The sequence below is a fragment of the Acipenser ruthenus genome, chromosome 17, assembly GCF_902713425.1.
Source record: "Acipenser ruthenus chromosome 17, fAciRut3.2 maternal haplotype, whole genome shotgun sequence".
NCBI lineage: Eukaryota > Metazoa > Chordata > Actinopteri > Acipenseriformes > Acipenseridae > Acipenser > Acipenser ruthenus.
Window position 1 is genome coordinate 1,218,170 of NC_081205.1, and position 15,080 is coordinate 1,233,249.

At 44.3% G+C, this 15,080-nt stretch overlaps 2 protein-coding genes across 6 annotated transcripts in view; both read right to left on the reverse strand.

Moving 5' to 3' along the window:
* LOC117423092 (rhomboid-related protein 3-like) overlaps positions 1-6,403 on the reverse strand; it is a 28,562-nt gene extending 22,159 nt beyond the window's left edge. Inside the window, exons 1-3 of one of the 3 annotated variants that reach the window (XM_034038524.3) lie at positions 5,769-6,403; positions 4,492-5,349; positions 3,666-3,689 (exon numbers count right to left, since the gene is read on the reverse strand). In XM_034038524.3, the coding sequence (XP_033894415.2) occupies positions 3,666-3,689; positions 4,492-4,623 (156 nt within the window). In that variant the 5' untranslated portion in view covers positions 4,624-5,349; positions 5,769-6,403. Of the gene's footprint in view, positions 1-3,665; positions 3,728-4,491; positions 5,350-5,768 lie in introns of those variants that run through there. The other 2 variants (XM_058989723.1, XM_058989725.1) reach the window with 2 other exon arrangements.
* A 1,678-nt stretch (positions 6,404-8,081) lies between these two features.
* LOC117423235 (uncharacterized) lies at positions 8,082-14,774 on the reverse strand. Of its 3 annotated transcripts, XM_058989727.1 has the most exons (12): positions 14,022-14,774; positions 13,458-13,970; positions 12,744-12,821; positions 12,620-12,652; positions 12,217-12,297; positions 11,651-11,748; positions 10,758-10,894; positions 10,284-10,370; positions 9,782-9,877; positions 9,492-9,572; positions 8,690-8,800; positions 8,082-8,358 (listed from the first exon to the last, which is right to left on the reverse strand). In XM_058989727.1, the coding sequence occupies exons 2-12, from the start codon at positions 13,515-13,517 to the stop codon at positions 8,270-8,272; spliced, it is 951 nt and encodes a 316-aa protein (XP_058845710.1). In that variant the 5' UTR covers positions 13,518-13,970; positions 14,022-14,774; the 3' UTR covers positions 8,082-8,269. The 3 variants fall into 3 exon arrangements, with proteins under 3 accessions (XP_058845710.1, XP_058845712.1, XP_033894630.2); XM_058989729.1 differs by lacking the exon at positions 12,217-12,297 and having other exon boundaries at positions 13,458-14,774; XM_034038739.3 differs by lacking the exon at positions 10,284-10,370 and having other exon boundaries at positions 13,458-14,774.
* Positions 14,775-15,080: the final 306 nt, after the last annotated feature.

Genomic DNA, 15,080 nt, shown 5'->3' on the forward strand with positions numbered 1-15,080 from the left:
ATGTCCATGAGCAAATTGTTACGCACAGACCGAAATGCTGCAATCCTGTTATTCTTGTGCTGGTATAAAAGCACTGTGCTCCTGACTCCGTCCCATTACCCGCAGCCACTTCACATCGGATTGTCACTGCGCTCTCTGATGCTTGTGCAGGCTGTCTGATCCTGCGCTGCACGGCTCAACACTACTATCGCCTGTTTTAGGGTCAGACACCAATGAGTTTTTCCTGGGCTGCTTTGGCAGCAGATACCCCTAGACCGTGTCAGTCACGTGCCGGGCAAACACAAAGCACGACTCCCCGAGCCTGCCTGTAAAGTGAACCCATAATTAACATATCAGAAGAAGCTGAACTGGAAAAGACCGATCGCTGAAATACCACTTTGACAAAACACACTGGACCACCCAGATCACACAAAACGTAGCCAAAAACACACACATCTTTGCAATTAGGCAAATTGCACTATCTTGGCAGTATATTTGAGCAGTATTTTATTTCATCATGAGGGCACTAATTAAGCACTTAACTTTTCCCATACATTTGATCCCGCCTTTTCCACCGGAGGAACAAATATTTTAAATTAAAAACTGTTCTTATTCCAGAGTTAAAGCGGTTTCCTTTTTAAGCATGCTGTTGTCGGCTATTTCGTATTTTTGTTTAATTGTACAATGAATAGAAGCCAAGGTACAGTACAAACAAACAAAAAGCTTGAGTCCACGAGTCTAGCGAGACTCGATCACTATCTGTGGAGAAAGAAAAGCAGTGGGTTGATAAACATCGCAGGAAATGTAGGACAAAGTGAGATTATGAAATTTGGCTGACGCTTGAATGGGCACCATTTGGTAACCCACTGACCCAATTTCTTGAGGGTGTATAGTCAACCGCGTGCTATCAAGTGACATCATCCTGCTGTGAAATGTAAACGGGTGGTAAAAACATTTTGATATTTAACTTTATACTTATGCAATCCAGTCTGAGCGAGCAATGGCATCATTGTGAGGATTACTGAGGCACAGCTTTATACAAGTTTTATATAGTTTAATTAGATTTGGTTTTATTAGCCAACTCATTTTTCGCACAGTTGCATCCACCCACTTCTAATTACATGAATACCTGTATCTATGGTCACCAGAACAAAACAGCTGCCTTCTCCTACCAGACGGTAAACTCCAGCAATGATTGTTTTGTTCAATACCAGTAAGTGCTTTGAACAGTCAGCCCAAGTGTTTACTTGCTGTACTTATTTAACAAACTTATTATTTAACAAACAAGCCACAGAACTCTTTGTACGCACCCCTGACATCGGTGCACAATTACTCCGTCAACATGCTTCAATACAGCGTGTTGGGTTTTATGGGAAACACTTCCGATTCACCGAAAACAAAATCGACAAAACAATGTGCCTCCTCCTGGGACTCTCTCCAGAGGTGCTTCAAGATAATCCCATTCACTCCAGCTCCTAATAAAGACTGTTTAGAATCCCTCCGCCTGCTGCAGGTTTCGGAATGTTTCATTAAAAAACAACGAGCCTCTTCGTCACAAACACAAGAGACAGCGCTCGAAGAGCCCGAGGTGTTGGCACTAGCTGCTCCACTGACTGTGCGCACAGGGTCATTTACATATCAAATCCCCTGCTGATTAACCCAGTCAGCGTGTAACAGGGGGCCTTCTGCAGCACCTCGCTGTCTGAACATTTTAAAAGCTGTCCTGTAAATTACTTAGTTACTGACTGACATGCAAATTCCCTGGGACGCCTTGATAACTAGAACTTTTATACAGCACTCTTCATGCAGTTTTGCATTTCAGGATGAACCAATTACAAGTTCTGGTTCATTTGTGCATTATCCTATTGCATCCAGGACATGCATTCGGTCTTCTAGTACACTGTATGAAGGCAGGGTTGCAAGAGAATATACAATACCTCAGTTTGAAAGTTTTTTTTTTCAGTAACCACCTGTGATTTGATGTTGCTTGCATTGGGAAGGAGGGTTAATGCCAATCCTTGCCATGTGGATTCATTACCGAGGCCCAGGGAGGGTAGCGAGCGAGTCATTGTGCTTCACTGCTGCTGGCTGTGCTGTGCTTGAATGAGCAGCGACTTCACAGAGCTTACTGGAGACGAACCGGGACACAGCCCAACAATAAACAATATCATTCCTTTCTTTAGAAGGGGGTCCTCGCAAGACAAGAGAGGCAGACAGATAGCACAACAAGCACATTCTGTATTGATTAAGCTATATCAAATCACTGTACTGCTAACAATCTCCCGCAGTATTAATATTACAGCACAGTATTTTTTATAAGGGCTCGTCCTTCAGAATCACCACAGTAATTAACTTGATTATTCAACTTCACGCCTTGAACAGATGACCAAGAGGTTAATGGTGTGTGACGAAAGGTCAGCCACGGCTGCAAAGGAAAAAAAAAAAAAAAAAAAGGACAGCAGTTGGAGGGTGGCCCCCGAAAGTCCACTTGAGAAATGCAAAGTGACGGGTGAGAGGACTGAGAAGTGAAGACCCTCCCCGCGATCATTAATCGCATGTGCCACGGCCCTGCAGCCTGCAAGGGGGAGGCTGACACGAGGCTCGACTCTGCTCTGTCTTCATTGTGAGCTCGACGGGGTAGGGGCAGGGCAGGGGCAGGGCTGGGGCAGGGGTAGGTGCTGCCTTGACGCCTCTCTCGTTGCAGGATTAATGCACTCTGTCCCCCAGTCTGCGCTCCTGTTTTGTATCTCACATTGTGCCAGTTGGCAGTGAAAGCTGACAAGTGTAAATGAGATTAGATGTCCTCCTAATTGCATTTGTGAGGGTCAACCCTAGTATCAGAGTCACAAACCATCCCACCCCCATAAGGGATTTTTAGATCTCTTTTCACTCGCAAATAATAATGATTAAAAAGAAAAACTTCTGCAGGATTATATAAAGAGAGGAGATGTGTGATTGATGGAAATGTTTCTTAGTGTTATGAACCGTGTGTGCGTGTGTATGTATGGGACAGTGTGTGCGTGTGTATGTAGGGAGGGAATAACATTAGTGTGTTAGTGTACAACACCAACAGCATAACCATATATAGCACCAGAGGCAAATTTAACAAGCGGGGAAAAAGTTGTTAATGTTACTAAATTAGTACAGAAAAAACCTGTGGGAGCTTTATAATGAAGTTAACATTATGAGCTGTTTATTGCCAGATTTGAATAATTAACTGGGTTTTTTTATGTACTTGTTGAATAAAACATGACGCATATTATATATTATACAGTGTATAAAATCTATGAAGATGTTCTTCCTAGTCCGCTTTGAGAGTACAACACTGAATAGTGACACTGAGTGGGGACGCTAGAGTAAACTCAAATGTCTCTACACCCCTTCGAGAGGAGATTGATACGTTTAAGATGCACACCACCATTTTTCACAGTTGCTTTTCTAATTGAGCAGATCCGTTCTTTCTGAGTTAGCAGGGTTCCAAAGCCAGCCAGCCAGGTTTCAATAGGGTTAACACAAACACTGAGGCCAGCCAGGTTTCAATAGGGCTAACACAAACACTGAGGCCAGCCAGGTTTCAATAGGGTTAACACAAACACTGAGGCCAGCCAGGTTTCAATAGGGTGAACACAAACACTGAGGCCAGCCAGGTTTCAATAGGGTGAACACAAACACTGAGGATCACATACCTGATCGAAAAGAGTTTTCCAGTGCTGATGGGCAGGTAAAGAGAGGGGAGAAAAGGAAAGATCTGTAAGAACAGGATTCTGTAGTGAGTCACCTGCTCTGATCAGCTGAAACACACCTGGAGCCAGGCAGGACCAGCAGCAGAGCTCTGGGGTGGAACAGGATCTAGCTTCAGAGTTCATTGCCTTTGTTACATTCTTTTTTTCTACTCTATTTTAAAATGTGAAACACACCCTTTTTATGCAGGTTTCACATTGCAATGCCCCCTATACAGGGAAGGCAATAAGACTCCCATTGCATTGCATGTCTGGTTTTACTAGGAGTTTAATAAGACACAGCTGAGCTTCTTACCTGAACACTGTGGCACTAATCAAGCTTGTGCTAACGCCTGGAATGCATGAAATTGCAGTGCAATAGGAGTATTACTCCCATCCCTGCCTCATAATATATACATACAGATTCAGAGACTTTCTATTAAAGGTTGTATCTCTGGTGAGATATGTTAATCCCCCCTCTCCCTATCCTCACTTGGACCTATTCGTTTATACAGCCCACGCCTGTCCACGTTGTGTGATGACTGAACAATCAAGCTGCATCGGACGTTCTATCAAGAGAATTCCACACGTGTTTCAGGTTGCCAGAAAATGTCAAAATAAGAATGGAATTTAGTGATGGCGTATGGAATGTTTGGGAAGTAAATGGTTAAACCCATGTGGTTCTTTGAGAGAGAGAGAGAGAGAGAGAGAGAGAGAAAGAAAGAAAAAAAGAAAAAGAAACTCAGGTGACACAGACTCAGTCATTACTAGAAGGTATTAAGGTGAAACTTACATCTTCGGGAGCCATAGGCAGTACATCTGTGCTTTCCAGCACTTCAATTGCGTCTCCCTCTGCATTGGCTGCAACTGCGGGAGAAGGACTGGCGTGGGCTTCCCTCGGTCGGGCTCTCATTCTCGGGTCCATGGAGGCGAGGAGCGGGGCAGGCAATGCAAAACTGCTAAACCTCTCTTCTTGGCAAAATTACAAGAACGCAGTCAATAATCCCCATTGTGTCTTCGCTGTGAGCAGTCCCACGGGGTCACCGGTCTCCAGAACGCTGGTGTGAGCCGAACTGAATGGAGGAGTTAGTTCTGCTCAGGTGACTCAGTCACCGGCAACTCTAGAATAGTCTGCCGTTAAGCGGCTCCCACAATCGTCTTGTATCCCCCACAATAAAAAGAGAGAGTCCTACACTTCAGACAGCTCTACCTACTAATAAACAAACACACTCCTGCAGGCTAGTATAGGCCACTAGTGATTAAACATGTTATTAGTACTTTAATATTTGATATAAATATTATTAACTTTTCTTCTGGAACGTCTTGTGCATCAGCAACTCGCGATCCCAAACGGTATCAATGCGCGCTATCTTCACTGGTTCCTGTGCTTCTTTCGTTCTCCGCTGCAGAGTCGAATTCCGAACCCGCTCCGAACCCTGGACCTGGTGGAAACAGCTTCCATTGTAAGGACTCGCCAATCCGGAGTGTATACGCCAGTCTGTGACACTATTAAACATCCAGTCTGTTCCATTTTGAGACCAATCTGCTAGTGCAGCGCAGAGGGATGCAGAATCAAGTGCTGTGGCAAAACGGGGATCGAAAGGGTTAGCTTGCGCAGCTGGCTACACATTTTCTGTTCCTCAATTTTTACCTGCAGAGAGAAAACATTTTTTATATATATATAGATAATCTATATAAATTTGCACGACACATTTTGTAATGTTATGAAAATAACAGTGACGGTTGCTTTTAGTTTTAAACAAAAGCACTGTCCCAAAAGTATTGTGAAAATGTAAATAAAGATAGTGGAAAAACCATTTCCATTTACTAAATAAAATACAAGTTTCGTTTGCTTTTTAATTGTATTATATGAACAAAATGCCATTTACTACATTATATGTGTGTGTGTGTGTGTTTTGGGTTCTTTTGTACTAGTTCGCTGCAGCAAAGCGATAATGCACAATTTCAGACACACACACTATTATTATTGTATCCACGGTGCATTGGGAAAGTGTCGCAAAAAGGACTAAATAAAAACAAGGCGGCAGTCTCCACATCCATCGTGCGTACCTTTCATGCAGAAGCTGCCCCCGCTTCACCCTGTGTCTGCTGCCTGCATGCATCCACTGCTGTCAGTGCGTGTCCCCGTGCGCTCGTGGAGTAAACAATTCCAGTAACGTGCGCACGCAGTTCCTTTTCCACTGCAGCACCGGACTGCTGGAGCCTGCTGTGGACGAGTTGGTCGCTTTCAGAGCCCTGACGGACTCCTGCACACTAACGCTCTTTAGATATCCACCCCCCTGGGATCTTTCGTCAGAGCCCCCTATAAATCTCCTTGAAGGGGTGGGGTTATACGGCGATACGGTATTGTAATGGAGACAAGCGATATGAATTATATTACGCCAGCAGCAGCGTGCTGTTTTATGAATAGAGAGACGACACAGCGAGCTTGCTAGAGCTTTTCAGTAGGCTCTCGGTCTGTAATTATCCATACTGTCCCGACAGTACGTGTCCCAATTGTAGTCAAACTGCGAAATGTCATGGATTTTACAAGAAAGTGGACCGGCATAGTTAGCCCGCGGTGATCCAAGAAAATGAACCGTGATGACCCAAGAAAAACCAAGATCGAGGCGTCAGTAGAAATAAAGTATACTGCTCATCCCACTTTACCACCTGCTTCACTGTTTATAATAGAAGGCTGCGCTTTTTTTGTATTCATGAAAGCTGTATTGCATGTTTGGGTTTTGTTTGTTGTTTGCAAAAGAAAAATACTTTGTAACACAATGCTGACACAAACCTGACAGACAGAGACACTTGGATTGTGCGGATTCACAGCAAGCAGAGTCACAGAGCGGAGGGACGTGTGATGACGGTGAACAAGTGTATCTGATTTCCTGAGAGCTGAAAGATCTTAACACAAAGAAGAGGCTCCGATCACATGCTTTTACAATACCATTCACATTTCTACAGCGCCTTTCATCACAAGCATCCCAAAAAACTTCACACAAAAAAATTAACAAAAGACAAAAAAAAAAAAAACACAGTATCATTGTAAAAACAGAAAAACTACGATAACGAGCCAGGAGCAATTAAAAACCATTTCGAGCCCCTGCCTCTAATCAACCCTTTCAATTAACACCTCACTGAATGCAGGGGACCGCGTATTAGTCTTGGATTTCATCATTACTTTTCATCTCGGTATATATTATCGTACAGTAGAGCTGCTTCAGGTCCCTGCATTCAGATATTTAGAGGAATACGTTTGTCTTTTTTTGGCGTGCAAAACTCTGAAGATGTTGCCCATGTGAATACTTTTGCATCGCTAATCTTCCACATGCGTTTGGTTTCATGCTACGTGGGTAAATAAACCTTTCATCTTGTCATCCTTTGGCTCCGGCCCGGGACCTGTTTGCTCACTCTGCTTTAGTTGTTTTTCAGCTCGCCATGGTTACAGGACTCTGGCCATTCAACCCAGAGTCGTTCTGTCTAACGAATGCAGCTAGCTGTCTGGACGCTTCACTCGGATTCTTGCTGGGTGCTTGTTTCGAAACTCCCCCCCCCCCTGAGCCGGAGTATTCAGAAAATAAAATCCTTTGGTATCACATTTTAATAACAACTAACTGTTCACTAATTAGAGAATGGAGCTGATGGTTATTTGCTAAGCATTCTTAAACAAATTGTATTAGAAGTATTTTAATACACAGGCTCATCATTTAAAAAATGCAATTTTTTTTTAACAGTATTCAGTATTAGTATACTTACACATTAACAAAGCAAGTAATCATTAATGATCAATGTTTTGTTCAAATGTAAACAATACATTACAATACAGCAGTATGTCTCCTTCCTGCCCACTGGTCCAATGCTATACCAACTTGCAAACCTCCCTACCGCTTTTCAACAAGACTGTGAACAGTGATTGTGTTGTTACTTTGGCCCCCCCTTGTGTTGATAAGAACGATTGCATGTAACGTCATTAACCTGAGTGAAGGGTAGATTCTTCTTCTCCTTATCTACTGTACACGCTGGCTGATTAATAGGCATACTGGCTAACACTCTTTAATTAAGAGCTCAGTAATACACAAACAGGCATACATTAATGTGAAGGTCATATAGTCCATATTGTACATTGCTAATAGTTTATCGGTGTAACAAGAGAATTTGTTTCGTTTGCAAACTCAATGAGTGCCTGCAGATTGCAGGATACACAGCACAAGCTGTGGGTAATGTATGTGTACCCCAAATTGAAACCGCCAATATAATGTATTTTCTTAGACCTGTGTTTGTTATAGTCCTGTGTGTGTGCTTTCAGAAATGTTTTGGAAGTTCCCTGTTATGCATCTCAATACAAAGGGAGATATCCCTTGTCAATAACAATAGTCCTTTGTAAAGTGAGTTTTTTATTATTTGGTGCACAAGAATACAAGGAATCAGTCACAGCATGTGAATGTGAAACATCTGCATTTGATTCAGTCTTCATTCATTTTAGATGTTACCACACTGCTTATGTTTAATGACAGAAAACTCACTATATGATCATGTGACATGATCTCACTCGTCAGCTTTCACAGCTAATCATGTAACCAACCGGCACTGGAAAGGGTTAAATCTGATTTAATCTCATCCAACAGCTGCATGCCTTCAATAGCTGATTGGGTATCTGAAATTAAAAAAAAGACACATATTATTTCATGCTGTACATGCCTGTGTTTTGAGGTTTCTTAGAGCAAACGAATCTCACTTGAGACAGGATTTGTTTATCACAGTGCATTCAATATCAGCTAAAAAAGATGTATAAAGTTGCCAGGGTTTGTAAACATGGAACTAATACTTGATGTAACAGCCTCCCTCAGCTCTGAACAGAGAGGTGGCAGCTCTTACACTCAATCAACAGCCTCCGCCATCTCCATATTCCACAGCCATGGAGAAAACTGCAGCGTGACACAGACAATTCTAAATAATAATTACTCCTAGCTATTGCAGCTGTCTACCTGTAAAGGGCTGGTGTGATGTTAAATGACTTGAAAGTGATGTGGGTATGTCATAGATGCCATCTTCATCATAGAGTGGGTCATTCGCCTGGGCTTCACTGTGTGGGGTGCCTGCACGAAAACACAGGAAAGGTTCAGAGCTGGTTCAAGTACGCCAGTTTGCAATAGCTTTCTGCATCACAATGCTTCCACACTTGTCATGCTTTGATATTTACACTACAGTTGTATACAGTTCAATATGATCAGGTTCACACACTGAGTTTTCTGCATCCAGTACCAGTGTGAGACACAGTACCAAAACTTTTTAAAACAACATTTGGAGCATAAAACCGCCACGGGGAAGTTATTTGGGATACTTGGGAATCGCTTTTCCTTTATTCACTTTCACTTAGATACCAGCGACCCTGCGATAACATAGGAGGCTGTGTGGTCCAGTGGTTAAAGAAAAGGGCTTGTAACCAGGAGGTCCCCAGTTCAAATCCCGACTCACTCACTGTGTGACCCTGAGCAAGTCACTTCACCTCCTTGTGCTCCATCTTTCGGGTGAGACGTTGTTGTAAGTGACTCTGCAGCTGATGCATAGTTCACACACCCTAGTCTCTGTAAGTCGCCTTGGATAAAGGCGACGGCTAAATAAATAAACAATAATAAAAACAACAACAACAACGACATGGTGCGGTTTCAATAAACAAACGTCACAAAGGCTCCCATTCACAGCACAACACTTGGAGATGACCAGGTCAGATTTCATTGCTCTGGACTGAAAGAGTGAACAGGAGATACACAGTATAACGTAACTTACTGGTGCTGCTGCTTTCTTCAGTGGAGTGCTCTAACAAACTCTTCGGAACATCGTAGATGCTTTCAGCGTCCATTCTGTTTGCTAGGAAACAAAGAACACACAATGAAAATGATAAACAAGTCACTACACAACAAAACCCATTTTTTAAATGGTAGATAAACAGTTAACAACCTTTACCCATTTCGATAAGTACAGAACGATAGATACTCCTATGAAATTGCTACACTACAGTGACCTCTGTATGACCTTTTAAATGACAGCACGTGAAGCCCGCCCCCTCCCAGCCACACCTGTACTCCTGTCTTCATCATCGACAGCCTTATTGGACAGCGGAAAATCATAAACATCCAATTGTTCCAGTTCTGTGGACAGGCGATCCTCTTCAGCTACACCAAAAACAAAAAAAAAAAAACAGAACACAAGTAGTTCTTGTTTATAGGAGCCATGAACACTGGGAATCAGAGGAAGACAGTGGCTGTCAAACCACCCTGTTCTTGTATTCGATTGAATAGACTAGACCGACCAGCTTCCGATAGCATCTCCATTGCAGTGGTGAACGCCGGGGGAGATGAGAGATTTGCAGACTGGGTTTAATCTGGCTCTGTCTAATCCTGGATTGCATCAAAGACCTATTTTATAACGCAGAACAATAGGCAATTAATGCAATCCAGGGCAATTCCCCAGTGCTGTCACAGCCTGAGGTGCACTTCCACTGCCACTCCATTCCCCTGAGTGACAGTGGCTGGCTGGCTGGCTGGCTGGCTGGCTAGCTTGATATAACTGTTTCCATACCTCTCTGTGGCGGAATGTTCTCACGGTCTAAATCGGAGGACGACAAGCTGCTCGAACCCTGACTCTTCCTGACATCACAACTGCAGCCTGAAATTAAAGAAACTGTTCGGTCTCGCCACACAAAACCGCATGCCAGGAAAGCTAACTACTAATACTGCTAATACTGCTAATACTGAAATGCATGCCTGTTTTTTTTGTTTTTTTTTAGTACATTACTTTTAATGCAGAGGTAGTCTTTAAGTAAAGTTATTTTGTGCTGAAAGGGTTAACTTAATAGTTAGCTTACTAAAATGAGATTATAGATTTATTAGTATATACAGGAATAACCTATTTATAAACTATTAGTTCTGTTGTCTTCAAAGATCACTTAATAATATACATTTCTACTCTATGAAAAGGGGATTTTACATAGAAATGGTACGTTGACAGTCCAGGCATTTCCTGCAGCCTGTTTGTAGTGCTGCTGTTTCTTACCTGTGGCAGCTGAGCTCCCAGGGGGGGCGAGGGGCTCTGGAGTGTCCGAGGAGCAGGAGGCAGAGCTCAGCCTGTCTTCATCGGAACTGCTCTGCGTGCTCTGAGCAGCTTTCTGCATCAGATCAGGAATGTCATGCCTGGAACATCATTACAGAGATCCATCAGCTCTTCGTTTTTAAAGGAGCACCTTCATAACCCATATGGTACCAGGTAGGAAAGCCCCAACCTCACCCCACCACCTCCCTCTAAGCCCATGAAAGTGTACCTCCCCTTTCCACCCCTGATCCCTGGTCACTCCCTTGATAATGGACCGCCTCTCTCCTCCTGATCCCTGGTCACTCCCTTGATAATGGACCGCCTCTCTCCTCCTGATCCCTGGTCACTCCCTTGATAATGGACCGCCTCTCTCCTCCTGATCCCTGGTCACTCCCTTGATAATGGACCGCCTCTCTCTGCCCCTCTCCCCCTGATCCCTGGTCACTCCCTTGATAATGGACCGCCTCTCTCCTCCTGATCCCTGGTCACTCCCTTGATAATGGACCGCCTCTCTCTGCCCCTCTTCCCCTGATCCCTGGTCACTCCCTTGATAATGGATCGCCTCTCTCCTCCTAATCCCTGGTCACTCCCTTGATAATGGACCGCCTCTCTCTGCCCCTCTCCCCCTGATCCCTGGTCACTCCCTTGATAATGGATCGCCTCTCTCCTCCTAATCCCTGGTCACTCCCTTGATAATGGACCGCCTCTCTCTGCCCCTCTCCCCCTGATCCCTGGTCACTCCCTTGATAATGTATTGCCTCTCTCCTCCTGATCCCTGGTCACTCCCTTGATAATGGACCGCCTCTCTCAGCCCCTCTCCCCGTGATCTCTGGTCACTCCCTTGCTTGTTTGCTTACCACGTGCAGGCAGACTGTATTCTCCCGGGTCCTGGAAGCTGCATGGCTTTCCACAGGAACTTCATCCACAGTGCCCGGAGCTCCTCTGTCTCTGCAGACTGGAAACCCACAGAGAACAGAGGGATCATGTGCTTTGTAGAGCAATCGGAGAGCTCAAGCAGCAGTGTCCCATTTTACTCTATTTAATATATTACAATGCAAGCAACAGACATCTGCCTACTGCATTCTCTCACTATTCAGCCTTGCTGTGCACTTAACTGGATCAGAAGTCAGACCCTGTTTGACAGTCCAGTTTGTTTATGTTCTCCTAAGGCTGGTCACACAGTATTCCTCCTCCCCCTCAACCCCATTGCGCTACCGTTACAGGCTTCTGAAATACGCCATCATTTGGAAACCTGTTTGGGGTGCTACAGCTTTCAAAGTCGTCTCATGAAAAAGTCAACAGGGAAATGAATGCAACCTCGATCGAAACATCCTCATTCATGTGAGAAACACGACAGCACACACAGGACTGCCACTGGAAGCAGCCCAGCTCAAAGAAGGCTCTGCGTCTCTTATACACTTACCAGCAGCTTCTTCTTCCCGTTTTTCATTGTGATTTCAAACAGGTACTGTCTGTCAGCTTTCACTTCACGCACCGACTGCACCTGTTAACAGCGAGCGGTGTTCACAAATGCACAGCACTTTGTAACTCGTGTGTCAGATGAAAAGGGGAGAGAATGTACCTATAAAGAGGTATTGTTCTAGTCTATTTTTTATTTATTTATTTTTTTTTACTGTGCTTTACTACACTGTTAAATGCATTTTTATCTTGGTATATTGCAATAAGGGGGGTGTTTTGTAATTAGAACAGCATCATGAATGACGTGTTTGTAAGCATGCCGGTGCAATGGTGAGACCGCACACAGTGCTCGCAGGCATGTAACGCCCAGCCAGTTTGTTCAGTAGTGTTGTTTCAGATGTACTTACCGTGTGTATGTAGTACTGCCCTCTCAGGTGAGACTATGAAGGCAACAAAGAGAGTTTTAAAACACAGCATTATATTGGTTTGGGCTGAAGATATTTAGACAGTTAAATCTAGAGTCCCACTCACAGCATCAACTTTCTTCTTTGTGTAGAAAAACAAGGTGGTGTTTTGAAGCCTGAACCAGTAGGTTGACCATGTCAATTTCTGCAACACAGAACGCTTCAGTTAACAAGTCGGTGTTTGAAATGCCAAGACCTTGCCTTGAGTGACGCGGTGGGAGCTTTGTACTTGAGGCTGTTAGACCTCTGCAATGCCCTTCTGTTTTCACAGCGCTACAGCATTTCCTGCAGTGACTCGAAAGAGCGAAGCGGCTTTGGGGCTCAGCTGAATCGTTCTGAAGTTCATATCACAGACTCCCGCATTGTTTGGGATTTGGTCAAGGCACTTATGCTAATTTTAATATTTTAAATCAAAACAGTTACGCAAATCGGGCATATTTGCTATATACACAAACTGTATAAAACTGGCAAGGCACTACACAGACCAATATAATATAACAGCTCCTTCAAGCTAGTTTACTAATATAGTACTACTGTTTAAAAAAAAAAAAAATCGAGTTTTTTCTTTACATTCATCAGAATGTCTACCTGCAACTCCGCTGTAAAGACGATAGCAAACATCGTACATTTCAAATGATAGTTTCTGGATGCTTTATTACACACTGTTTATAGACAGACAGCCACAGTTCTGCTGTGTGCGGCGTTGCACCTCAAGCGACACAGATGCACTTATCTGCAGTAGAACTCTATACACCGGATTGGAACGCTTACAGAAACTCACCATTCGGTCTTTCCTTTTCTTCAAAAAGCCCTCAAACACTAGATCCTTCTGTTCGCACATGCTCTCCGGAATGGCTTTTCTGTCACAATGAAGCTGGGTCTCAGGCGGACTGTACTGTACACTCCCTCTCTCTCTCCCTCTCTATACCTCAGGGGGACTGTGTTACCGTACACTCCCCCCCTCTCTCTCTCTCTCTCTCTCTCTCTCTCTCTCTCTCTCTATATATACCTCAGGGGGACTGTGTTACCGTACACTCTCTCTCTCTCTCTCTCTCTCTCTCTCTCTCTCTCTCTCTCTCTATATATATATACCTCGGGCGGACTGTGTTACCGTACACTCCCTCCCTCTCTCTATACCTCAGGTGGACTGTATTACCGTACACTCCCTCCCTCTCTCTCTCTCTATACCTCAGGTGGACTGTGTTACCGTACACTCCCTCTCTCTCTCTCTCTCTCTCTCTCTCTATACCTCGGGCGGACTGTGTTACCGTACACTACCTCCCTCTCTCTATACCTCAGGTGGACTGTGTTACCGTACACTCCCTCCCTCTCTCTCTCTCTATACCTCAGGTGGACTGTGTTACCGTACACTACCTCCCTCTCTCTATACCTCAGGTGGACTGTGTTACCGTACACTCCCTCCCTCTCTCTCTCTCTATACCTCAGGTGGACTGTGTTACCGTACACTCCCTCTCTCTCTCTCTCTCTCTCTCTCTATACCTCGGGCGGACTGTGTTACCGTACACTACCTCCCTCTCTCTATACCTCAGGTGGACTGTGTTACCGTACACTCCCTCCCTCTCTCTCTCTCTATACCTCAGGTGGACTGTGTTACCGTACACTACCTCCCTCTCTCTATACCTCGGGCGGACTGTGTTACCGTACACTACCTCCCTCTCTCTATACCTCAGGTGGACTGTGTTACCGTACACTCCCTCCCTCTCTCTCTCTCTATACCTCAGGTGGACTGTGTTACCGTACACTACCTCCCTCTCTCTATACCTCAGGTGGACTGTTTTACCGTACACTCCCTCCCTCTCTCTCTCTATACCTCAGGCGGACTGTGTTACCGTACACTCCCTCTCTCTCTCTCTCTATACCTCAGGTGGACTGTTTTACCGTACACTACCTCCCTCTCTCTATACCTCAGGTGGACTGTGTTACCGTACACTCCCTCCCTCTCTCTATACCTCAGGTGGACTGTTTTACCGTACACTACCTCCCTCTCTCTATACCTCAGGCGGACTGTGTTACCGTACACTCCCTCCCTCTCTCTATACCTCAGGTGGACTGTTTTACCGTACACTCCCTCCCTCTCTCTATATATCTTGATTTACCTGTCAGGTGAGCTTCCCCCTTGTTCTCACACTTCTGCTTTCTGTACGTCGCTGGCAGTGTTCACAGGCGACTGTTTACCTTCACTTGATTTTTCTTTTTCTTAGCTTCCTTTCCGAAGACATTTAAACTTTTTTTAAATTTTATTTTATTAATAATTGTACCCTTGTTGGTCTGCCCAATCTGAATCTAAGAACAGATATCGTTGTTGCAGCGCTCAAAAATGGCAATACATGTATAGGGGAGAGGAAAAACACATTTTAAACAGTATTCTACCAGTACCATGTCA